Raw genomic sequence first — 25,402 nt, 5'->3', positions numbered from 1 at the left:
CTGACGACAAATCTCCTCCTCGTACCGGACGATGGTTTGTTCAAACACGGTGAATATTTCTCCAGCGGCAGCAGATAGTTTTTCATTGATAAACTCTCTAAAAGCCTCAATTGAAGTCATTGTTGCTGCAGGAGATGAAATATTTCCTCTGACCGTTACAAAAACACACAACTCCAACCAACCGTCAAGGCTGCTTCTTCTCTCATTTCTTGGAGGATCACTAACAGCGCTCAGCTTCATACTGACACCTACAGGACAAAAGGGGGAACTGCAGGTTATTCGACTCACCTGCTGGAGTTCACCAGTATGGATCAAACTACAGTATGTTGATGGTGATTTTGACTAATTAAAAGCCAGAATAACTTGGATTAGAGGGATGTAGGGAGCATAATGTGTTATGTGATGCCATGTAATTAACTTCCTGGTGTGTATTAACTGAAACTATCTTCTGTTTCAATATTACAACCGATAAAAGGGTTTAGATGAACACCAACATCCTGCTTGGATGTTTGGGCTCGTTCAGATAAACCTTTTGTTTTGGAAATGGATGACATATTTTGATGAATGTAATCAGTTTTAAGACATGCTGCAGACATATACTCCAGAAAAATGTTCGGACTTTGTTTATCAGCAGGCAGGTGTTGCAGACTCACTCATGTTCCATGAATAAAAAACACTGAATGAGTAAACCCACTTTATTCAAACCAACATTGCATTTTATTTTTTCAAAGTTAACATCTGCTCATACAAGATTTTATATTATTTATTTTTCAGAGCATCATGAACAGTCACATTCAGGAGTGAAAATCAAAAGGAATGAATAAAGACTTCGAACTACCATCAGAATCTCAAATATGCTTAACACCAAAACTCTTTGTTTCGCCGACCTCCATTTAAACATTCCGAAATGTGGTTATGTTTTAGTACAAAATGTATGTAGTCCTGCACTCATATTAAAATGTCCATGTTCTATAACGGTAAGCAGAGAAAACATATGTGCAACTCCCAGAAACTTAGTGCTGCTTCATCTCTGCGAGCTTTCATGTGGTGCAGCAATGAAATATGAGCACTAAATCTTTTCCAACGATTCACGAGAATACGGCTTCTCACTTGTGAGTATTCATGTGGCCCAACAAACGATCCTGTCACGGAAACTTTTTGAGCATGATTTGCAAGATTACGGCTTCTCACCTGTGTGAGTTCTCATGTGGTACAACAAAGAACTATGTCCACTGAAACGTTTCCCACATGTTTCACAAGAATATGGCTTCACAACTGAGTGACTTCTCATGTGGGCCAACAAATAATCCTGTCGACTGAAACTTTCGGAACATGTTGTACAAGAATACGGCTTCTCACCTGTGTGAGTTCTCATGTGGATCAACAAACAATCCTGTCGACTGAAACTTTTGTAACATGTTGTACAGGAATACAGCTTTTCACCCGTGTGAGTTCTCATGTGGCGTGTCAAATGACTGCGTACAGAGAACCTTTTTCCACACGTTTCACAAGAATACGGCTTCTCACCCGTGTGAGTTCTCATGTGGACCAACAGATTACTCTGTGCAGTGAAACCTTTGCCACAGATTACACAAATAGCCGTCTTCTTACCAGAGACAGATCCTAAGTTCTGACTCAATTCACACTTTTTACGGACAGTTATACCACACCTTTCCCCACAAAGCATCTCCTCTTGTCCAGCCTGCTTCTCTGAAGCATGAAAGTTTTCCATACTGAAACTTTTGGAACATGTTTGACAAGAAAATGGCTCCTCACCTGTGTGTGTTCCCATGTGGCGTGTCAAATCAGTGCGTAGAGAGAACCTTTTTCCACATGTTTCACAAGAATGTGGCTTTTCACCTGTGTGAGTTCTCATGTGGTTAAACAAATGGCCCTGCTGACTGAAACGTTTCCCACATGTTTCACAAGAATACGGCTTCTCACCTGTGTGAGTTCTCATGTGGCGCAACAGACTACTCCGTGCAGTGAAAGTTTTGTCACAGACTTCACAAACGCTCGTCTTCTTACCAGAGACAGTTCCTAAGTTCTGACTCAATTTACGTTTTTTACGGACAGTTATACCACACGTTTCACCACAAAGCATCTCCTCTTGTCCAGACTGCTTCTCTGAAACCGTAAAGTTTTCCACATGGTCACAATGAAACATACCGACTGTTTTCAGCTCTGCATTTGTAGCTGATTCTGATTCAACATGTTCATTCACATCGTGGACTTCAGAGTCATGAGAGAAGAGCTGCTCAGAGTCCAGAAGTTCTTCTGATTCACTCAGGTAACGTTGATCCTCCTCATTAGAAGGTTCCCTGAAGGAATCACTTTCAAACTTCTCGATCAGCTGCTCTCCATCCTGGCTGCTACCAAATTCCTCCTGCTCCCCGATCTGTGGAGGTTCTGGTTCCTCCTGCTCCTCTTTACACTGTAGGAGTCCTGGTTCTTCTTCTTCCACTTTGATCGGTGGAGGTTCTGGTTCCTCCTGCTCCTCTTTAACTTTTAGAAGGCCTGGTCCTTCTTGTTCCTCTTTGTTCTGGGAGGGTTCTCCTCCTCCGTGATCAAGACAGTAGTTTGTTTCCTGTTCAAAGCGCTGATCCTCCCTGCAGCCATGGTGCTGTGGGAGCTCTGGAGAGACAAAACACAACAAGACAAAAGATTTATTACATTACTTCTCCAGATCCAGCTTGGAAAAAAAGGACTGAAGTGGTGAAATAGAAATTTTCATTCAAATTTCAAAAATAATGTACAGGCTTGTATATTATTGCTTGATATCCACTTGATGGTTGACCTCTAATATTTGCACAACATTCTGTAACTGTTGACCATGCTACCAGAGATGGAGCCATAAAAAGATGTCCTGCTTTTAAATCCGTTCAGGAAATCTTCAAAAAACACCAATGCGCACAACTTTGTCAGTCCATGTTCAGGAAAAGTAGTAATAGTTACATCAGTTGTTTATACACTCACAACATGCAATTCAAAAAGCTTCATGTGGTTAATATATATCAGGTCTCTCAGCGTTAATGCGCGATGAGATTAATGCAATCCACATCAGAATGCTCTGTTATTGAGTGGTATCATAACATGATTCACTGTCACTATGATATAGTTTTACTGTGCGACAACTTGGATTTTCAGTTATCTTTTTATTCTTATATTACAGTTTTTCCTCCATTGGTTTGACTCATTTCTTGAAACAGACATTCCATTCTCAAAACAACATGGACAGATCTCCAAACTACCCTGTAACTGCTCACAACAGAACGGTATTTCTCACTCATTTCATCACAATGGAAATATCTTAGTACATGTTTTGATGTCTTAGAATGTTCTTTGCAAATGATTAAGCACAGTAAGGATAGATTTAGCACAATTTCCAAGTGACTAGATCAAGTTGATCTAAACTCATTGTTTCTCAGTCTAATGATTGTTCTCTCCAACACATATCAGCATCATTTCATTGTATCAGTCACCACATGCAAAATAATCTGTTCAACTGTCAAAATGATCAAGAACACACTTCAATACCACGAACACCAGAAATGGATATGTTGACATGAGGGTGAGGAGCCCGACCAGGGGGGTGAGGAGGACAGTCTTGAAGGTGAGGAGGACTAGTGAGGAAGTGAGCTGTGAAACTCCAGCTTCATTTACAGCACTGTGGGCTACATAACATTTTACTATATATATATATTTTTAATTTCTTTGCGTTTATTTCACAGTATATTGAACACTGATGAAGTTAGTTTTTGTGTGACTAAAAATTATAAAACTTTCCTTAGAAGTCTGAGAGCAATGTGTAAATCAAAGTTGAAGGTTCTTACTGTAAAATGCTTTTTTGTCTTAATTTTTTTTTATCGAATATGTATTCTGTTAGCTAAACAACCCAAAGAAGAAAAAAAAAAACTATCACAGGAACCATTCTGACTGAAGGGCTGGACTCAGACAGATAGGAGGAATATTTCAATGTTCCTTTGCCTTAATGACAAAACATTTAAACATTTTGACTTGTAGTGCTCACATGATGCCAAAAGGATAAAGCATTTGGAGGGCACTGATCATTTGTTGGAGAAAGAAATGTAGTTTTGCCAAATGAGTGAACTGTTTTGGAAGAGATCTGATCTTTGACAGGAGAGCCATGTGGTTTTGCTGAACCGTCCAGGTTGTTTTTGACAAGAGAACCAAGATAATTGAAAACTTCCGGTTTGTTTCAAGAAATGAGTCAAAACTGCTGAGATGTATCGTTGCATTTTGGAGGCTCTGACTGTTCATATGGGAAAGAAATGCAGCTTTGAAACATGAGTGAAGAGTTTTGGGAGAGATATGAGCTTTTGCAAGAGAACTATGGTGTTTTGCTGAACTGTAAGACCGTTTTGCTCTCAGATCTTGGAGTTTGAAAATGTCATTTTGATTTCAAGAAATGAACCAAATCAATGGAGAAAAACTAATAATGTCAGAATGTGCTTTTATTACAAATGGTGAGGGCTTTGTGGCATCTTGAAAGCTCGATGCATCAGTCTCATTCAAGAATAATTTTTTCTTCCCATATTTCAAAAGAGTTCTTAAAGGGATACTTTAACATTTTTGGCAAATTGGCCCATTTAGCGCAATTCCTGAGTCATTTCGAACAGCATACTTACTTTTTTTGTGAGGGCGAGCTATTGTTCAGAGGTGAGTCGGGGAAGGTTTTCGGGATGGACACAATGGAAGTGGATGGTATTTTTGTTCCCCCTCGTCAAACTCATCAAATAAACAATCAAACAAAGCCAAAACACTTTGGTGTATAATCCGCACATTCACTATGCTGTGGAACACCAACAAATTATATTGTAGCGTTACGACACTGAAGCAAATACTGGGAACTATTTTTTCTTCTGAAATCACTCCGCCCAGACGCCATGTTTAGTAAGTAGTTCCGTCTTAGCAATCTTCGCATAAACAACTCAATCTGGTAATTTTGCATTAATATTTCACAGCGTAGTGAACGTGCGGATTAACCGAATGCCTTGGGGACCGGTCACCTGACCAGACAGCCGCTAAGCGCTCGTAGCTAAGCTACTCGGTTCAAACAGATCGTCAAAAACTGTGCAAATCGTCGCGACGCAGCCGGCATCGTGATTAAAAAAAGAGGCTTTTGGCCGAGTTGGTAAGCAGCTTATAGTCAAGTCGGCACCAACCAACTCCGCTACTTGAAAGCTCAGTGTCATACTGACGCCTACAGGACACAGGGGGAACATGTTTTGATGAATGTAATCAGTTTCAAGACATGCTCCAGACATTTTCGGATCTTGTACATGAGCAGGCAGGTGTTGCAGACTCATTCATGCAACATTAAAAAAAATAAATAAATACAATGCTAGTTTGAATCCAATGGGTTCTGTCATTCATTGTTTTTATTTAAGTTTACAAATGCTTATACATGCTTTTTTTCATATTTTCAGAGCATAGTATACAGTCATGTTCAAGTGAAAATGTAAAGGAATGAAATAGAAATCTTTGAAGTACCAAAACACTTTTAAACCAACCTAACAGCAACACTCTTCATTTCTCCAACCTCCGTTTAAACATTCCAAAATGTGTATATGTCTTAGAACAGGGGTGTCCAAAGTCGGTCCTGAAGGGCCGCAGCCCTGCACGTTTTCCATGTCTCCCTGCTTCAACACAGCTGATTGCAATGAGGCTCGTTATCTGGCTATCTGCTGGACTTGGCCATGAATCATCGTGAGATTCAGGTGTGTTAATCAGGGACACATGGAAAACATGCAGGGCTGCGGCCTTCCAGGACCGACTTTGGATACCCCTGTCTTAGAATAACAAAATATATACAGTCCTGCACTAATATTAAAATGTCCATGTTCCATAACGGTAAGCAGAGAAAACATATGTGCAAGTAACAGAAACTTAGTGCTACTTCATCTCTGGGAGCTTTCATGTGGTGCAGCAATGAAATATGAGCACTAAATCTTTTCTACGATTCACGAGAATACGGCGTCTCACTTGTGAGTTTTAATGTGGCCAAACAAATGACTCTGTCGACTAAAACTTTTTGAGCATGTTTTGCAAGAATACGGCTTCTCAACTGAGTGAGTTCTCACGTGGCTCAACAAATTATCCTGTCGACTGAAACTTTTGGAACATGTTGTACAAGAATACAGCTTTTCGCCTGTGTGAGTTCTCATGTGGCGTGTCAGATCAGTGCGTACAGAGAACCTTTTCCCACAGGTTTCACAAGAATGTGGCTTCTCACCGGTGTGAGTTCTCATGTGGTGATACAAATTGCCCTGCTGGCTGAAACTTTTCCCACAAGTTTCACAAGAATATGGCTTCTCACCTGTGTGAGTTCTCATGTGGTACAACAAAGCACTCTGTGCACTGAAATGTTTCCCACAAGTTTCACAAGAATACGGCTTCTCACCGGTGTGAGTTCTCATGTGGACCAGCAAAGCACTCTGCTGACTGAAACATTTCCCACACGTTTCACAAGAATACGGCTTCTCACCTGTGTGGGTTCTCATGTGGACCAACAGACTACTCTGTGCAGTGTAACTTTTGCCACAGATCACACAAATGGCCGTCTTATTACCAGAGACAGTTCCTACGATCTGACTCAATTTACGTTTTTTACGGATAGTTTCACCACAAAGCATCTGGTCTTGTCCAGCCTGCTGCTCTGAAACGGGAAACTTTTCCACAGCGTCATTATGAAACATATTGACTGTTTTCAGCTCTGCATTTGTAGCTGATTCTGAGTCATCGTATTCATTCACATCACCGAATTCAGAGTCACGAGAGAAGAACTGCTCATTGTCTACTGATTCACTCAAGTAACTCAGATCCTCCTCAACAGAAGGTTCCCTGAAAGAATCACTTTCAAACTTCTGCATCAGCTGCTCTCCATCCTGGCTGCTACCAAATTCCTCCTGGTCTTCACTCTGTGGAGGTTCTGGTTTCTCCTGTTCCTCTGCAAACTGCAGCAGTCCTTCTTCTTCCTCCTCCTGTTCCTCTCTGATCTGTGGAAGTTTTGGTTCTTCCTGCTCTGCCAAGTGTGTTCCCTGTTTAGAGCGCTGCTCCTCCATACAGTCACGGTACTGTGGGAGCTCTAGAGAGACAAACAAAATACAAGACAAAAGGTTAGTTACATTACTTCTGCAGTTCCTGCTTTAGGGAAAAAAAACGCTAACTAAACTGTGCTGTAAGGTTTTTTTGATTATCTTTTTCCAGGTAGTAAAATCACTGGAGATGCAAGACATAATTGGCAGTGATATCAGTCTGATAAGTTCAATTGGTCTGATATTAGCAGCCAGTATTTATTCCTGTCTATTTCATTGGTTTTGACCATAAGACTTAGGGGTGGGCGGTATGAACGGTATAAAACAGTATGCGATATAAATTTGGCCCACGGTAGGGATTTTGGTCATACTGCCCAACCGCGATAGCACATTACGTCCTCTAGATGGCAGTAATGCAACTTTTTAGATGCCGGTACCCGAGGAAGAAGTACACAACAATAGCCATGGCAGCGAGCAGTGAACAGACAGAGGAAGAGCTCGTGAAAAAGATTGGTGCAACAACTATAACAGTGGTTGGCAACTGGCGGCCCGCGGGCCACTTTTGGCCCGAAAACAACAGGGCTCGAAAGGATGACGTCAGCAGTGGAAAAAACCGCAATGCATTGTGGTCAATGCGGGATGCGGTAATGTCTGTTTACGCCAGCTACAGGCAAGACGCTGCGCTCGTGCTGCCATTTTAATTTTGTTTGGTGAGTTTCTACAAATACAAACATGGTGCAGTCGTACTGTGTCATTAACTGCCACAGTCATTCCCACGATCGATCCAGTAAAAAAAAGAACGAAGGGATGACGTCTTTCTCATTCCCAACTTGGAAGCAGCGGCAGGGACCGGGATATGTAAGCTAACAGAGACGTCGAATGGCCTGGAGGGCAGCCGTCAGACGACCAAACATGACCCGACACAGACAGAAGTAAACACGAGGAAAAATGGACCGAAACAGAAAGGCGACGGACCGTACCGAGACAAGCTGGACCCTGTTCAGACCGGGTTGGGCTCACTTACCGTTCCTGTTGCGGAAAAGGCTGCCTGGAAGTGAAATGTCCATCAAAGCATCGCAGCAGCACGGCGCTATAGGTTGTCAGGGCACAAACTTCAGTCTGGACTTCAGTGATGGGCATTTTGTCTTGAAGAAGACACACAAACACTACAGCCAGACACAGAAATACAACAGCCAGACAGACAGACTCAAATGTTTGTGACAGCTGCAAAGTTTTGTGACTTAGTTGTGTGGACTCCGCTGGACTGCAAAGTGCATTGTTTTCCTTCATTGTGCGAGGGGTTACCCAAAAGTTCCCGGAATTAGGTCATAAAATACTAATAATAATGAGTTTCGACTTCTGGCCGTCAGATGTGCTACAGGTAAGCCTCGTGCATATGTGAAAAAGCTGAGCTCCCAGAGTGACACTGACGCCTGTCAGGCGCTATTTATAGTAACAGAGTGCCGCTGTGGTCTGCGCTTTTTCCAAAATGGCGACATTAACTGGAAAGCTACAGCAGCGCGCAAACATTAAATTCTGCTTTTTGCTGGGAAAAAACAGCAGCAGAAACACTCACCTTGTTGCAGCAAACCCACAAGGACGATGCTCTGGGGAAGAATCAGGTCCATGAGTGGTTCGGGTGGTTTAAAAAGGGCCACATGTCGGCACGTCAGGTCCGCTCAGCCGTGAAAACAATGCTGAGCTGCGTTTTCGCTGTCCAGGGTATCATCCACAGCGATTCTGTCCCTCCAGGTCAGACTGTAAATCAGGACTACTACATGGAAGTCCTCAGATGGCTCCGTGAGGATGTGAAGAGGAAGCGGCCCGCGTAGTGGCGGAGTGGAGCCCGGTGGATCCACCACGACAGAGCGCCAGCGGACACGGTGCTGCGCCTCACGCAGTTTCTGGCGAAGAATGAGATGACTTTCCTCCCCTATCCGCCCAATTCGCCAGATGTAGCCTCGAGTGACTTTTTCTTGTTCCCCAAGTTGAAGAAGGAGCTGAAGGGACAGCGGTTTGCAGATGTGGAGGAGGTGACAGAAAAAAACGCAGCTGGCCCGGAATGGCACAATTACGCGCGGGTCTGACGACGCATTCGTGAAGTGGGAGACACGGCTGGAGCGCTGCATTAATGCGGATGGAGATTATTTTGAAGGCGACGGTGATGTTTTATTTTGAAATGTCAGAAATAAAAAGTTACTATCAAATTCCGGGAACTTTTGGGTACCCCCTCGTATTTGCAGTGTTATTTGTTTATGCACAATCTAACTTTATATAGTTGCAGTGATATTTGTTTGCACAAAGACTTTTGCACCTTATTAGAACTGTAACTGTAACTTTAACTTTAACAGTATCGTTGCACTACTGATATGATGAAATCATATCAATGGCCGGGTCACGGCACCAATTGTTGGAGCCCAGGACTTCAGTCCAGCTGACTCCACCCGGTTCTTTTATTCTACGCTTGGTATAAAGAATGCCAAAACGACTGACTTCAGATTATTACCATTTATTTAAGTATGGCCAGATGTAATGCTCAGCGCTGGACCTTACAGGGAAAGATACAAAGTATTTCGCCCCGAAAGGATCCTGATTGTTGATGAAACAGAGTTTTTATTCCATGTTCTTCTGGGCTGGGCCTGCCCCGACAGATATGTTGGACTTTGTTCGCAATTAGACAATTTGATATCGATGTCAGCTGCCAACCTTATCCAGTATGTTTTGGAACACTAGTGAGTGTGTGTTGGTTTCTCCAGAACATGTGGATATATTTACACTTTAGCAGAGCATCATATAACCTTGGTGTACTTCTCTCAGGAATGGCCTAATGTGCAGTTAATACAATCATTCCATGGTAGTAGTGCTAATTAAAGTATATCCCTAACACTACAAAATGAAGTTTCATAAATAGCTACTGAACTACAATACTTAATTTCAACACAGTATTATTAACTTATTAAAGTAGAGGGCGGGGTTTTGTCACCATATGAGCAAGTAACAGCTGAGGAGATTTAACTGTCCTGGACATAATGAAATGTTAAGGATAAATACAAGGGAGAACCAGAAAAAAACGGACACTGGTTATAACGTTTCATTTGTTTTATTTGAACAATTATTCAAAGCTGTCGCCTTCAAAGTAATCCCCACTTGTTTGAATACACTGTTGCATCCGTGTTTTCCAGCTTTCAAAGGCGTTTGAAAACTCGTGCGTAAGGATGCCGTGCAGTGCGTCCTTCGATTTTTTTTTAACCTCCTTGACATCCTCATATCTCCGCCCCTTCAGCTCTTTATTCATTCTTGGGAAAAGAAAAAAGTCACACGGGCTAAGTGGCGAATAGGGTGGATGGGGGAACAGGATCATCCCGTTTTTCGCCAGGAACTGCATTACGCGCAGGGCCTGGTGCCCGCACGTTATCGTTGTGCAGCCACCATTCGCCATCCCGCCAAAGCTCCAGACGCTTCTGCCTCACTGCTTCTCGGAGCCGCCTCTGGACTTGGCTGTAGTGGTCCTGGTTAACAGACTGCCCAGGCGGCACAAACTCGCTGTGGACGACCCCTTTCGCATCGAAAAAGGAGATCAGCATGGCTTTTACCGCTGACCGGGACTGGCGCGCTTTTTTCGGCCGAGGGGAGTCCGGGTGTCGCCACTGGCTCGACTGCTGCTTCGTTGGCGTGACGCAAGGTCTCATCCGCCGTGATGACTTTGCCCAGCAGCCCAGGATCCTCTTCAGTGTGCTGGAGGATTTCCCGGCACACATCCACCCGGGCCGCCTTCTGCTCCGGAGTGAGGACGCGCAGAATCATCTTCGCTGCGACCCGCCGCAAGCCCAAATCCTGGGGCAGGATCTCCTGACAGGGACTCCACGGAACCCCCGTCAAGGTGGACACCTCCCCGATCGTCCTTCGCCTGTCAGCCAAGACCACGGCTTCCACCTCGCGGATCTTTCCCTGCGTGCGTGAGGATGCGGGTCGTCCGGAGCGGGGCTGGTCTTCAATGGACATTTCGCCCCTTTTAAAGCGCCCATGCCATTCAAAAACCTGCGTTCTCCCCAGGGCGCCATCTTTATACGCCTCCTGGACCACGGTGAGTGTTTCTGACGTTGTTTTTCCCATCAGAAAACAAAATCTAAGGCTTGCGCGCTGATCGCGTTTAGTGATGTGTTACGCCATTTTGTGCTTTTCCAAAGAAGGGAGTCCTGCTGTGTTGACGTCAGCGCTGTGTGTGCTTTCCCTGTGTAACTTTTTGAGACGATAATTTGCAGAGATCTGCACAAGAACATGCTGTAGCGAGATTGAACAACCAAAAATCTGAAATCATTCTTGTTTTAATTTTATAAACACAGTCCGGTTTCTTTCCGGTACCCCCTCGTATTAGAATTAAGCAGAGAAAGACTGTTACCCATCAATTTTATTTACAAGTGGTTCATCTCACCATGGACTTAATTTCACCATTCATATGTTTACAATGGACACACTGCTCATTCTCTACAATGTTGTGTGTCTGTGTCGGGTCATGTGTTGTCTGACAGCTGCTCTCCAGGCCATTCGGTGTCTCTGTTAGCTTACATATCCTGGACCCTGCCGCTGCTTCCAAGTTGGGAATGAGAAAGACGTCATCCCTTCGTTCTTTTTTTTACTGGATCGATCGTGGGAATGACTGTGGCAGGTAATGACACAGCACGACTGCACCACTTTTGTATTTGTAGAAACTCGCCAAACACAATTAAAAGAGCAACACGGGCGCAGCGTCTTGCCTGTAGCTGGTGTAAACAGACGTTACCGCATCCCGCATTGACCACAATGCATTGCAAGCTATCACGTGGCCTTTCGAGCCCTATAATATCTGGCCCGCCAGATGATTTTGAGAATCTGAGGCAGTTGCTTTGCGAAGGCAGTAACACTGTCCATTAACCTGTCAGTATCAGCTCCTCCTAAACTGCCTTCACGACATTACCTGTGAAACACATTGAAACCCTCTGGTTCAGTGAACAATCTGCAGCTCCTGCTGCTTTCAGGGACACTTTGTAACAGTAGCCCGCTGCTAGATGCCACCGGTGTCTCAGTCAGCTGTTAGCTTAGCTGTTAGCCACCGACGAACTAGCTGGCTTTGAACGATTCTTTCATGCTCCAACACAAGTCTCAAGTCTCGCGCATTGAGCGCGACAGTCACGCATTTCGGTGTTTTGTCACACACTCACGCCACACATTGTATTTGTCATGCTGAAAAAAAAATACCGGTAAATTTGTCTGGTGCGCCGCTGCTATGAAACCGGGAGGAAACACGTCTCCTACCCTGTCAATCAAAAAAGGAAAGGAGCGGGCTAAAATAGCGCAACAACCAATGAAAAAAAGCATTGCCATCACGTGAGTCTGCTACGGCGGACTCCGCAGAGGAGGACAACTCTCCGGAGAGGGACAGGATGGGGGAGTGGGGGTGTCACTCTTTCCAGCATTCAAAACTTGAGAGCCCTGACATAATCAAGTTGCCGACCCCTAATCTATAATCCAGACATGGTTTGGCTTCAAAGTAACTTGACTTAAGTTTTTTAATAGCATAAAAACTACTTCCTGCTTCCATGCATTTACCATGTGCTATGGTAACCATTAACTAACTGTTATGCTGTAATTTGTATATCAAATTATACCGTGATATGTACTGTCTACCATGTAAGGTTCAAATTATACCGTGACATAAATTTTAGGCCATATCGCCCACCCCTAATAAGACTGTCACAGACCTTGAACACTGTTCAAAATATGTCTGATTATTGAGAATGTAGTTGGGACAATAAGCCTGATTTAGCACAAAACTAAGACTGTTTGCAGAAGCCATGAACGAATAGTGAGACATTTCACTGCACTAGTGAGATGGAGGCTGGTTACTGGTGATATTTTGGGGACTGCTTATTGCTTATGCTATTGTTTATGTTGTGCTGACATTGAGTAGGGGTGTAGCAGGTCATACTGATGTGGGCGTAGATACTGAGTTAACATCCTGAACCTGTTCACTTGTGTGTGGGTGGGAGGAAGGAGAGGGTGACCCAGGTCGATTCAATTATGAGTTCGAGCTTCACATTTGTTGATAAAAACTTAAATCATCTGGCAGATCTTAGTGGATTATTGGAGAAGCTCGTCAGACAGTCACAGGCCCACTGTCATCCCCTCAGCGACTCGGTTTCTTGGAGTTGCTACATTTTTACTGAATTCCATTTGTTAGTTTCATCAAGAATGTAGCACAATCAGCCACTGAGTGGCTGTAGGGATACGCACACCTCATAGCACAGCCAGACAATGTGTACCCTCCTTTTGGTTAAAAAAAGAAAAAGAAAAAAAGAAAAAAGCTGTTGCTGGGCAAACAGCCGACAGCTAAATACTCTTCACATTCAAGCTCCTTCCCCTTCATCGCCCCTCCTACCTCATAGACCTTCACAGGCCCACACCCCAGCCTACAGCCTTCCTCGGCCGACCTCCTAAACTGGGGTGGGGGTGGGGGGCAGAGCTTTATCTGCTGCTGCTGCTCCACCCTCTGGAACTCTGAGGACTCTATCCAACCTTTCCACGTTTAAATCCCTCTCCTGCTTTCTTTTAACCTGTTTATTTGATTTTAACACCCCTGTAAAGCGACACTGAGAATCTTTTAAAAGCGCTCCACAAAATGAATGTATTAATAAAAACCAGCGACTCACTACATCCACCCAGGCTTCCTGCTGCTCCATTGAAGTCTCCCTTCCCGACACTGACCAGGTCCTACCCTGCGGAGCTTCCAAGATCTGGCATTATTATAACACACTGTTTAATACTCAGTGTCGCTGATGAAATCACTTTATTTTTACGACTAAAACGATTGCATAACAGCCCTCCAGGCAATGGAGCATATGGCGGATTTGAAAACCCGCTGCAGGTGTAGTGTGGTAACTGCTGCCGGTGTTAACAGGTGTTGTGCCAAGGCACTGACCCCCGATAGAAAGTCTATCCCCTGAAATAATTTGTACCCCGCTGTAACTTAGGGAAGAAATGAGCGAGGGCTTTGAAACTCTCCAATATTATCAGTCTTTAAAGGAATACTCCGAAGACTTTGGACCCACGCCCTATCCCTATCATTTACAGAGTTAGATAAGCTCATAAATACCTTTGTTGTGTCCGTTCGTCCAGCCGCAGGCTCCCAGCTGTTAGCATCGTAGTTAGCTTAGCTCAACTACCACAGGTGAAGAGGAGACAGAGCCAGACTGAGAAAGTGGACAAAATACTCCTTCCAGTGGTCCAGGGGATGGCATATTAGCACGTGAAGTAAATCCGAATGGTTATAAAGCATTTTAAAAGACGTGTTATCTTTTCAATCCGTTAAAATAACGTTTTGATCCACACAAACCTGCGCATGCGCAGTGCTCCGCGGAAGGATATACCGGAGCACAGCAGTAGAAGCATAGACTCAGCCGCTGTGCGCCTGGTATATCCCTCCGCAGCGCACTATGCTTGTGCAGGTCTGTGTGTGTCAAAACGCTATTTTAAGGGATTGAAAAGAAAACACGTCTTTTAAAATGTTTTATAACCATTCGGATTTACTTTGCGTGCTAATACGCCGTCCCCTGGACCGCTGGAAGGAGGATTATGTCCACTTTCTCAGTCTGGCTCTGTCTCCTCGTCAACTGCTGTAGCTGAGCTAAGCTAACTACGATGCTAACAGCTGTTAGCCAGGCACTGGACTAATGGACACAAAAAAGGTATTTATGAGCTTATCTCACTTTGTAAATGATAGGAATAGGGCGTGGGTCCAAAATCTTCGGAGTATTCTTTTAACAGAAATGATCACAAAATAAATTTCATGATGGCAGTTTATGATTTGACCATTTTCAGGGGGGATACAGATTTTTGCAGGCTAAGTATGGTCTCTAAATAGAGCAAGCAATATACTGAATGGATCAGTGATGATATTCTTGTCATTATCGTTATTATTATTATTATTATTATTGGGCTGGACTTTCTCTCAAAAAGAAAAGTTTTGAAGTTCGTGTTTGGATGGAAACGTGCTTTTATTTTGAAAGTGTGGATAGATCTTCCGGATGATCGTAAATAACAGTAGAAGGCTAATATAAGAAAAAATATCCCAAAGAGCAATCAAAACTCAACGTATGAGCATGGTATGAAGAGAGATTGAGCAATACTTATGAAGACTACTTATTCTTTGTCTGATCAGGTTCTTATGGCTCTACACAGTGTGACAAAGGACAAAAGTTGGAAAAACTAAGCATTTCAAACAATGGACTTGTTTATATTGATATATTAATTATGTACAATGAAAAATAAACAGGAAAATGGTAACACTCACTACATCCATACAACAATCTGAATGACAGTACTTGTCATTGTTAAGCGTGGAGTCCCATCCCACGAACACCTTGGCACAACACCGGTGTTGCAGTATTTTCTGACTCCCCTTCACGTGAACGCGGCTTAGGTTTCACTTCGTGGCCACTTCACCTGGTTTTCTGATGTACAGTTACTGCTGTTTGTCGTTTCACAGTTCAGTGTGATTTAGAAGATAACATGAAACATATGATACGAGTGAAGCCGAGCATTCATCATTTCCTGGGATGACCCACCAGTGGTGGACATGCAGAGGAGAAGAGGAGAAACATGGTTACTGTGCCCCCCTAATCCTATTTAACAGGGAAAAACATGTTTAATTTTCGGTTCTTAATCACACTGAACTGTAAAACGACACACCGCAGTAAAACAGAAAACCGGGTGGAGTGGGAGATGGATTTTTCTGGGGAGTCAGAAAATACTACAACAAAATGCCACGACGAGCTGCCGCTGCCACAACAAACACAAATCCTGCTTCTGTCTCACTTCGAATAAACCAAACACCCTCATGACGATAGCTAATCCTCCACGATTGACATTCATGTTCATCCAGACTGCTCCTTACCGGTTCTCCGTAACTTGATTTGCGGTTTCAAGATTTCCAGCAGTTTGTTCTGGCGACAAATCTCCCCCTCGTACTCGACGATGGTTTGCTCAAACACGCTGAATATTTCTCCAGCAGCAGCAGACAGTCTTTCATTGATAAACTCTCTAAAAGCCTCAACTGAAGTCATTGTTGCTGTGGGGGATGAAATATTTCCTCTGTGAGACACAACAACACAGCTCCCACCAGCCGCCATTAAAACTGCTTCTTCTTCTCCCAGCTGGAGGAGGATCACAAACGAAGTTCTGCTTCATACTGACATCTATAGGACAGAGGTGGAACTGCAGGCATGTTTCAGGTCTCAACGCAGCTGATTGCGATGAGCGGCTCCTGATTAGGCTTTTTGTTCAAGCTTGAAGATAACTTTAATATGATATTCAGGTGTGCTGAAGCAGAGAAACATCTAAAGCTGGCAGGATACTGAGCCTTTTGGGATTCAGTTTGACACCCCTGTTAAAATGGATTGTACTGCATGTGTCTTTTCAATTTAATGATCATAAACATGTAAACAAATATTTGAATGAGAGACAATACCCACAATTTCTGATTGGTTGCCAATTTTCCAGAAAGATGTCAGTGATAATTTTGGTAATGTTTCTTAAAGGATTTGGCAAATTCTGTTTCTAACTTTGTCATTAAAAATGGTTTTCCTGTTGACAGCACATTTAATACATTAATTATTCTGGCCAGTATGGAAGAAATAATCTTAATGTTGATTTTGGTCAATTTGCCAGCAGGACTTGGATTAGAGGAATGGAAGGAGTGGAGTTCAGTGACATCCTGGTTCTCCAGTTTCAACATTACAACAGACAGTGTTTCGATGAACTTTAAAAGATGTGTCTTTGGATTGTTTCAACTCAATATTCTGTTTGAGAAACACATGACTGATGAATATAATCAGTTTCAAAACATGCTCCAGACAAAAGTTTTCAGACATTGTGTTTCTGCAGGTATGTGTTGTATGAAAGCAAGAAGCATTTTTCTTATGTAGGGTAAAAACAGTGAAGAGTGAACGTATGACTCATTGATGTTCAAGGAAAACCAAACACTGAATCACAAAACTAACTATTCTTATTAACATTTTCCTTTCAAAGTTCACATCTGCTCATACAGATTTTTCACATCACATTTTTCAAAAACACAATAAAGCAGTCGAGTGAGAAAAACAACCGAAATATGGTTCTTGAAGATTCTTTATTCAAATCGTCTCATTTTTATGACAAACCAGGAACAAGCACAGCCTCAACAGTGTCTGGACCCCCCACATAGCCTCTGAACAGAACAAGGCCCGGCAGAGGTCGTACGTCCTGCGAAAGCTCAGGAAGATTCACAGGAACACCCTCCACAACATCCAGTCTGTCCTCTGCAATCCTACAGACTCAGTAACTGCTGCAAAATAACACATACTTGAGAATATTTGCACTAGTTTTTACATGTAGAACCCTGCTGCCTTGTAGATACACTGTATTCAATATGATTTTAGAATGTTTTTAGTTTCTTCTTTCCTTAATCTTTGGTATTCAGCGTCCTCATGGTATAGAGTCAATTTGACACAAATTCCTTGTTGGTTGTACAATAAAAGCTGATTCTGATAACTTCATCTCTTTGTGGGACTTCATGTGACGCAGCATTGAATCATGCTGACTGAAGAATCTCCCACGTTTCACAAGAAAACGGCTTCTCACCTGTGTGGGTTCTCATGTGGATCAATAAAGCATGATAACGTCCTCTTTCACCCAAATGCCAGACATCTCTTTGTGAGTAGAGTATGATCATGAACATTTTTCAGACACTGTTTCAGCAGGTAAGTGTTGGATGAAAGCAGAAAATACTTTTTATCTTTGTAGAATCAACAAAGTGAAAAGCTAAACTACAATTCATCCATATAAAATAAGAAAATAAACTAGGGATGCACCGAAATGAAAATTCTTGGCCGAAACCGAAACCGAAAAATGAGTAAACTGAAGCCGAAAACCGAAAGCCAAAAGACCGAAAGAAATGAATAATTATTAGCCTATATTCGTCAGGGATATTCTTCAGGGATGATCAGGTTCATCGGATTAATCACTGCATCCAATTAGGACAGGACAGGAGAAGTTCCTGTCTGTGGCATTTATCCTACCGCATTTTCCGCTCTATAAGAAACACATAAAAGCCTCTAACTTTCTCAAAACCCAACAGTGCACCTTATAATGTGGTGCGCCTTTTTTGCAGAAAATACCGTAATAAAGACCACCCGGTTGTCATTCCGTTGTCTTGACTACGCTTCCCATAATTCGTTACGACGTGTAGCTAAGCTAGCCACTTCAAACAGAACAGTAAACAACAACGGCATCCACCTCTAACCCGTCAGTCACAGTTTGTCCTCCAGTCTCCCGACCAGAGAGCACGGCCCGCGGCTGGCAGTCCGCATGCTGTGCCGCTGGGAGCGGCCGGCCGCTGGCCGACAGCCCGTCCGCCGGGCCGCCGGGAGCGATGGGGGACTTCACTGGCTGGCTGGACATCGGTGACCAACAGCCAAGACGGTCTGACAGACCGTTTGGGTTTTTTATAATTCAAATAAATCTGTTCAAAATAATTCCCCTGTCCTCTAGTTCTTTGACTTTTCCTAAATATGTGTCTTGTATGATTTTCTGAAACAAATAAGGTCCTAACAATGACACACATAATATTACGAAGCATTCAGTGTCTATAGAGGTGCCAATTACAGATTCAGGTATCCTCCATCAAAGTACAGCAAACCATGTATTTCTCGTTTCGAAAAATTAATTTTATAACAAACATATTTTCTGAATAAATACCTTTGTCCTGTAGAGCCTGCAGTCCCAGAATCAAATGAGCAGGGTGAGGATGGACCGTGTGGGAAGGTGTCCGTCCTGGTGCGCAGCCGGGGAGACTTATTTTACTAATTTTAATATGTTCTTGATTATTACTGACGGTCAGTAATACATCAATTTTGTGTGTGTTGGTGTATTTGTCAGGGAAATGAGTGCGCGGAGTGTGAGAGGTGACGCTGCGCAAATGCGCACTGTAAAAAGTTTAAAACCTGATTTGAGGCATTAATACAGCAGACATGAGGCATTAAAAGGTTTGCTTTAGCATTACCGCCACGTCATCACCATTTTTTTCGGCCGTGTTGTTTCGGTGATTTTTTTTCTTTCGGCCGAAAGCCGAAAATACACTTTTGAGTCATTTTCGGCCGAAAATTTTCGGTGGCCGAATTTTCGGTGCATCACTAAAATAAACAACAACAAAACATAAATCAGATATATTTCATTTCCATTTCTTCACAGGTCAAATCCACTCAAGACTTTTAACATAACTTTTCCAAGTAGAAAATAGCAGTCAATGTGAAAAATAAATGAAATGTCCCTCTTCAGGATTCATTAAACAACAAACAAATTTAATGAACTCTTCTCATTTCAAATATTCCTAAAGCAACATTTCAGCAGAGTTTAGCCCATTCATGTTTCCACTGAACGGGACGATACTTTGGGAGGAAGTTCAGCTTGAGCACAAAATCACAGAGTGTTGAGACTTCATCTGTGAGTTTTCCTGTGGCGACTCAATGAACTGGGATCACTGAAACATTTCTCACATGTTTCACAACAATACGACTTCTCACCTGTGTGAGTATTCATGTGGCGATACAAATTGCCCTGCCGACTGAAATGTTTCCCACACGTTTCACAAGAATACGGCTTCTCACCAGTGTGAGTTCTCATGTGGTCTGTCAAATGACCCTGTTGATTGAAACTTTTGCCACAGGTTAAACAAATAACCGTCTTATTACCAGAGACCGATCCTGAGTTCTGACTCAATTTACATTTTTTACAGACAGTTTCATCACAAAGCATCTCCTCTTGTCCAGCCAGCTGCTCTGAAACCAGAAACTGTTCCACACGGTCACGATGAAACATACTGACTGTTTTCAGCTCTGCATTTGTAGCTGATTCTGATTCAACATGTTCATTCACATCGTGGACTTCAGAGTCATCAGAGAAGAGCTGCTCAGAGTCCAGAAGTTCTTCTGATTCACTCAGGTAACGTTGATCCTCCTCATTAGAAGGTTCCCTGAAGGAATCACTTTCAAACTTCTCGATCAGCTGCTCTCCGTCTTGGCTGCTACCAAATCCCTCCTGCTCCCCGATCTGTGGAGGTTCTGGTTCCTCCTGCTCCTCTTTACACTGTAGGAGTCCTGGTTCTTCTTCTTCCACTTTGATCTGTGGAGGTTCTGGTTCCTCCTGCTCCTCTTTAAATTTTGGAAGGCCTGGTCCTTCTTGTTCCTCTTTGTTCTGGGACGGTTCTCTTCCTCCGTGATCCAGACAGTAGTTTGTTTCCTGTTCAAAGCGCTGATCCTCCCTGCAGCCATGGTGCTGTGGGAGCTCTGGAGAGACAAAACAGAACAAGACAAAAAATTCGTTTCATTACTTCTACAGTTCCAGCTTGAAAAAAAGGTGTCTTTTCACATTTCTGTGATTTGTTGTATACAAAATCCCTCATGCTAGCTTGTGAACTGCTAGCGGTAGCTCGCTAGCTAGCGTTAGCATCGGTGACAGCTTCAGCGTCCCTTCCTCCAGCTTGTTAGGGTGTTTCTATGGTAGCTGATCTCTCGTAGCTCCTGTACTGCTGCTGTAAACCAGCTTTGCCAGACACGGCCTCCACCCAACAGTAGTTCCAGTTCGAGAAGCTGCCACACCGCGCTCCGCTCGTTGTTAGCTGCCTTTGCGTCCCGAGTCAACTTCAACACAGCACCAACTGTGGCTGCGTTTTTTTTTTTTTTTCTTAATCATCGTTAATGTTGCTCCGCATGTATCTATTATGTATGTGGATAACTGCACTAGAGGGAATATTTAGTTGATGTTATCTGAAGCTTTCAGGCAACATCCTCACTCCAAAAAATATTATATATAGGCGAAAAAAGAACGAGGAGGAGAAAGTGCCCTATAGACGATTTAACGATCTTTCTGATTTATGAGATCGTCCCGACGTTATAATCCTTAACGATCTTATATTGTCATATCGCACACCCCTACGCTAAAAGCGTGAGTACCGCTAACAGCGTAAGGTACCGCCAGCAGCGTAGGTACCGCAGGTAATGACTAGCACAGCAAGCTACCGCAATCACTCTAAGGCCCAGCGCTGCAGCGGAGCCAACAACCGGGGAACCCCGACGCGGCCGACCACACCGGGCATGTAACAGACAGCCCGGCTACCTAGCCAGGCAAAGGAAGCACAACGGTGTGCCCGCACGGAGGAGACGTGCTCCCCGCGGGCCGACAGTCACGGCCAGCCGCCATACAAATCAAAGGGAGCGTCCCGATGCCTTGTGTGCTCCCAGATACTAACCGTAACCTCACTGTAATCAGGAGGTTGGAATAATCTCACCACGGAGATGCATACCGCAAAAGCCAAGCCTCACGGTGGGGATGAACCGCGTTAGCTTTGGTTACAGCCTTTGGAGGGCACCCGCAGCTCCAAATAGAACAGTCACAAGGCTCCCAGCAACCAAGATATAAATCGCCAAAATAGGCACACCCCGATTCTTCAAGCCTCAAACCAAACGCGAGAAGAAAAAAGGAACCAAACCTGGGTCTGGGACCGGAACTTATAGTAGTTCCTGGGTCACCCAGGTGTCACAAGTGATGTTGTTGGTATACATACTCCAACTACGCATGCGCTAAGGGAACATTCCAGTACTTAAACACCGCCTCCGGTGGTGAAACACGGTACTATTACATGGTGGCGGCTCTGGATTCGTCCACCACCCGCCGTGTGATGGGGTTCCTGCAGGATCCGCCAGCCCAAGCCAAGTACGCCGCCCTGAAGGCGCAGCTCCTCCGTTTGCTCCAGCTGTCGGACGCGGAGCTTGCAGAACGGTTGTTATCCCTTAACGGGTTGGGTGATAGCAAGCCGACGGAGTTGATGGAAGGCATGTGGGCGCTGCTGGGGTCTGGCGACACATCATTCCTCTTCGTTCACCTGTTCCTGCGTCAGCTGCCGGCTCGGGTGCGCACCGCTTTGGCTACTTCGCCGCTGTTACGCAGGAAGGACTACCAGGGTCTGGCGGAGGAGGCTGACAGGATCCTGCTTGCATCACGCGCGCTCGGGTGTCCAAGCTGCATGGCCGCCGGGGCGACAGCACCAGCCCGAGGAGGACACACTGGCTGCAGTCACCGCCGTGAGGGATCGGCGTAAGGACAGCACACTGTTTTTTTCACTGGCGTTTTGGCTACCGGGCGAGATGCTGCGCACCGCCGTGCGCATTCCCGGTGCAGGGAAAAGGCAAATCCAGCGCTCAGTAGCGGCTGTGAGCGCTGGGGATACTAACAAGTTGCTGTTTGTTAACGACGCTGTGTCAGGGAGGCGGTTCTCGTTGACATGGGCGCGCAGCAGAGCATATCGACAGAACCAGCAGTGAGCAGGGCCCGCAGCTGGATGCCGCCAATGGAACTCCGATCTGCACATTCGGCACCAGGTTCATGACTGTGTGTTTTGACGGTCGCCGGTTTGGTTGGGACTTTGTCGTGGCTGCTGTGTCTGTGCCGATCCTGGGGGCTGATTTCCTGTGTGCGCATGGGTTATTAGTGGACATGGTGCACCGCCGCCTGGTGGACGCGCTCTCTTTTTCCACGTATCTGTGCACCTTGAAGAAGGGGGCGTCGTCGTCCCTCGTGAACATTCTGTCCTCTGGGGATGTATATCAGCGGCTTCTGGCAGAGTTCCCCGATCTGACTGTCCCTAATTTCTCGGCCTCAATCGTTAAACACGGAGTGGAACATTACATTCCCACTGTCGGGCCGCCGGTTTTTGCGCGCCCTCGCCACCTTGATGCAGCGAAGCTGGTGATCGCCAAGGAGGAGTTTGCCACGATGGAGCGGCTGGGGATTGTGCGGCACTCTGGCAGTCTGTGGGCCTCACCCCTGCACATGGTCCTGAAGTCAGATGGCAGGTGGCAGCCTTGTGGCGATTTTCGGTGCCTTAATGATGTCACCAAGCACGATCAGTATCCCATTCTGCATATCCAGGATTTCTCGGTCCACCTGGCGGGGAAGGCTACTTTTTCTCAAGGTGGATTTAGTGAGGGGCTACCACCAGGTCCCGGTCCACCCCCAGGACGTGGCTAAGACTGCCTTAATCACGCCGGCTGGTCCTGCGCCTGTGCCTGTGGAGGTGCGCAGTCGTTTTGCTGCGTGATTCAGCCCCCTGTGTGGGGCCGCACTTGATTATTGGTTATTGATGGTGATTTTTCTTTTTTTTTTTTTTTTGTGTGTTGTCCATTGGGGCGCTAGCTCCCTTCTGAATGTTCGCGGGGGCTGTGTGGTGCCTGTGTAGCTGCTGGGTTTCCTCACATTAGAAGGGGCGGGGCTTGTTGACATGGGGAGGTGTGTGCACTGGTGGCGGGGTTTATAAAGGCGGAAGTTACCTGTCAATGGGCTTCCTGGTATGCCAGCAGTTACTGGCGTGTGTTCAGTCATAAACTCCGCTCACACCAAATTCCTCGTCCGACTCCTGTTTCTGCGACCGCCACAACACGAGTCTTTTATTACCCTCAGTTAAAACTAGTAAAGCAAATCAGACAAAACCAGCACGTCCTCCATCCAGGACTGCACTGATGAGTCAGGTGAGCTTACCTTTGCAGTCACAACTGTGTTGTTCCAGCCCTTTGGTCGAGATGCGAACATATCCTGCACCCAGCCATTCGTCAAATGTCCATGCGCTTCCAGAGATTTAGAATTTCAGAACTGCTCACATGTGTAGGCGCTGACACCGTAGACCAGGCAGTTTGTGAAGTCCAGCGCCAAAGTCGGAGGCAGTAATGCAGTCTCGGAGCTCCAGTCTCTGTTTTTCAGGTCATATAGATCGATGTTTTTAATTGTGGACAATTCAGCCACACACCGGTTGCTGGCCTCCTTTATGAGTTTGTCTCTGTACCGTGTCCTCCTATTGCGCTTATTCTTCTCCATATGGGAAAATGCCAAAAAGAAGGTGATGAAATCACTGTGGTGCGGCTTACTGCTCTGTTGTTTCGCCCCTCCAAAATGGCGCATGGGGGCGGGCGTGTTGCCGGTTTGGTCACGTGTCTGCAAAAGACCGATTACAGGTTTTTTGCACTTCCGCATTATCTTCATGTTTTATGAGTGGAGGTTGGCGCTTTGCTATGACCATAAGACTGTCACAGACCATTAACACTGTTCAAAATAAGTCTGATTATTGAGAATGTAGTTAAAATAATACTAATAATAATAATGATGATGCTAATAATAATTTATTCAATGTAAAAAGCGCCTTTCAAAGCACCCAAGAACACTGAACATTAGTCAGGATGACATACTTCATACTTTGCACAGTGGCAGCAGAGATCCAGATGTGCCTGCTGGGAAGGTTTGGAGGCTGTCACTCTGCTGTACTGGGGTGGTCAGGTTCTGTTCTTTCATGTTATACCACTGCATTTCTATTCTTCAGTTAACTTAACCAACAAAACAACATCAACGATTATAACAATAATTAATGACTTCATTAACAAGTAGTATACTTATTCAATACACTTTGTACATACGTACCAGACAAACTGTACTTTGGCAGCAATATCTTGCATGATAGGGGAGGCAAATTTTGAATGAGGAGATTCGGATTTATGCCAGTGAACAATTATTTAATTATGAGGAGGTGCACCATAATGAGGAAACTTGAAAAATGAAGGTCCTGACACCAGTGAAGCTGAGGATGCATCACAATTATCTCTATGGCAACACTGCTGGTGGAAAAGCAGAAGAGAAGAGGAGACTCATGCAGACTGTGGCCAACTAACCATGTTTAACAGGGACAAACATGTTTAATGTTCGCTGTAAACGGTAAAACGACAAACAGCAGTATTTGTACAACAGAAAACGGGGTGAAGTGCCCACGTGTTCACGTGAAGGGCGAGTGGGATTTTCCTGGAGTCAGAAAATACTACAACACCTGAAATGCCACGACGAGCTGCCGCTGCCACAATTCCATCCAAGTTTCCCACAAGAAACACGAATCCTGCTTCTGTCTCACGGCGAATAAACCAAACACCCTCATGACGATAGCTATCAAGCACGATTCACATTCATGTGTTCATCCAGACTGCTCCTTACCGGTTCTCCGTAACTTGATTTGCGGTTTCAACATTTCCAGCAGTTTGTTCTGGCGACAAATCTCCTCCTCGTACTCGACGATGGTTTGCTCAAACACGCTGAATATTTCTCCAGCAGCAGCAGATAGTCGCTCGTTGATAAACTCTCTCAAAGCCTCAATTGAAGTCATTGTTGCTGTGGGAGATGAATTATTTCCTCTGTGAGACACAACAACACAGCTCCCGCCAGCCGCCATTAAAACTGCTTCTTCT

At 44.6% G+C, this 25,402-nt stretch overlaps 3 protein-coding genes across 3 annotated transcripts; all 3 read right to left on the bottom strand.

Annotated features, from left to right (window-relative positions):
• Positions 1-745: 745 nt before the first annotated feature.
• LOC115402809 (zinc finger protein 615-like) lies at positions 746-16,215 on the bottom strand. Its single transcript, XM_030111374.1, has 3 exons — positions 15,988-16,215; positions 1,824-2,634; positions 746-1,322 (listed from the first exon to the last, which is right to left on the bottom strand). The coding sequence occupies exons 1-3, from the start codon at positions 16,154-16,156 to the stop codon at positions 1,178-1,180; spliced, it is 1,125 nt and encodes a 374-aa protein (XP_029967234.1). The 5' UTR covers positions 16,157-16,215; the 3' UTR covers positions 746-1,177.
• Positions 5,393-8,129, bottom strand: LOC115402808 (oocyte zinc finger protein XlCOF6.1-like). Its single transcript, XM_030111371.1, has 2 exons — positions 8,083-8,129; positions 5,393-7,108 (listed from the first exon to the last, which is right to left on the bottom strand). The coding sequence occupies exons 1-2, from the start codon at positions 8,123-8,125 to the stop codon at positions 6,003-6,005; spliced, it is 1,149 nt and encodes a 382-aa protein (XP_029967231.1). The 5' UTR covers positions 8,126-8,129; the 3' UTR covers positions 5,393-6,002.
• Positions 16,216-18,857: 2,642 nt separating the features above from the next.
• On the bottom strand, positions 18,858-25,376 carry LOC115402810 (zinc finger protein 12-like). The gene is made up of 2 exons (XM_030111375.1): positions 25,152-25,376; positions 18,858-20,413 (listed from the first exon to the last, which is right to left on the bottom strand). The coding sequence occupies exons 1-2, from the start codon at positions 25,318-25,320 to the stop codon at positions 19,566-19,568; spliced, it is 1,017 nt and encodes a 338-aa protein (XP_029967235.1). The 5' UTR covers positions 25,321-25,376; the 3' UTR covers positions 18,858-19,565.
• Positions 25,377-25,402: the final 26 nt, after the last annotated feature.

This window comes from Salarias fasciatus, chromosome 16 (genome assembly GCF_902148845.1).
Source record: "Salarias fasciatus chromosome 16, fSalaFa1.1, whole genome shotgun sequence".
In the NCBI taxonomy this organism is placed as follows: domain Eukaryota; kingdom Metazoa; phylum Chordata; class Actinopteri; order Blenniiformes; family Blenniidae; genus Salarias; species Salarias fasciatus.
This window is presented reverse-complemented; position numbering and strand designations above follow the sequence as displayed.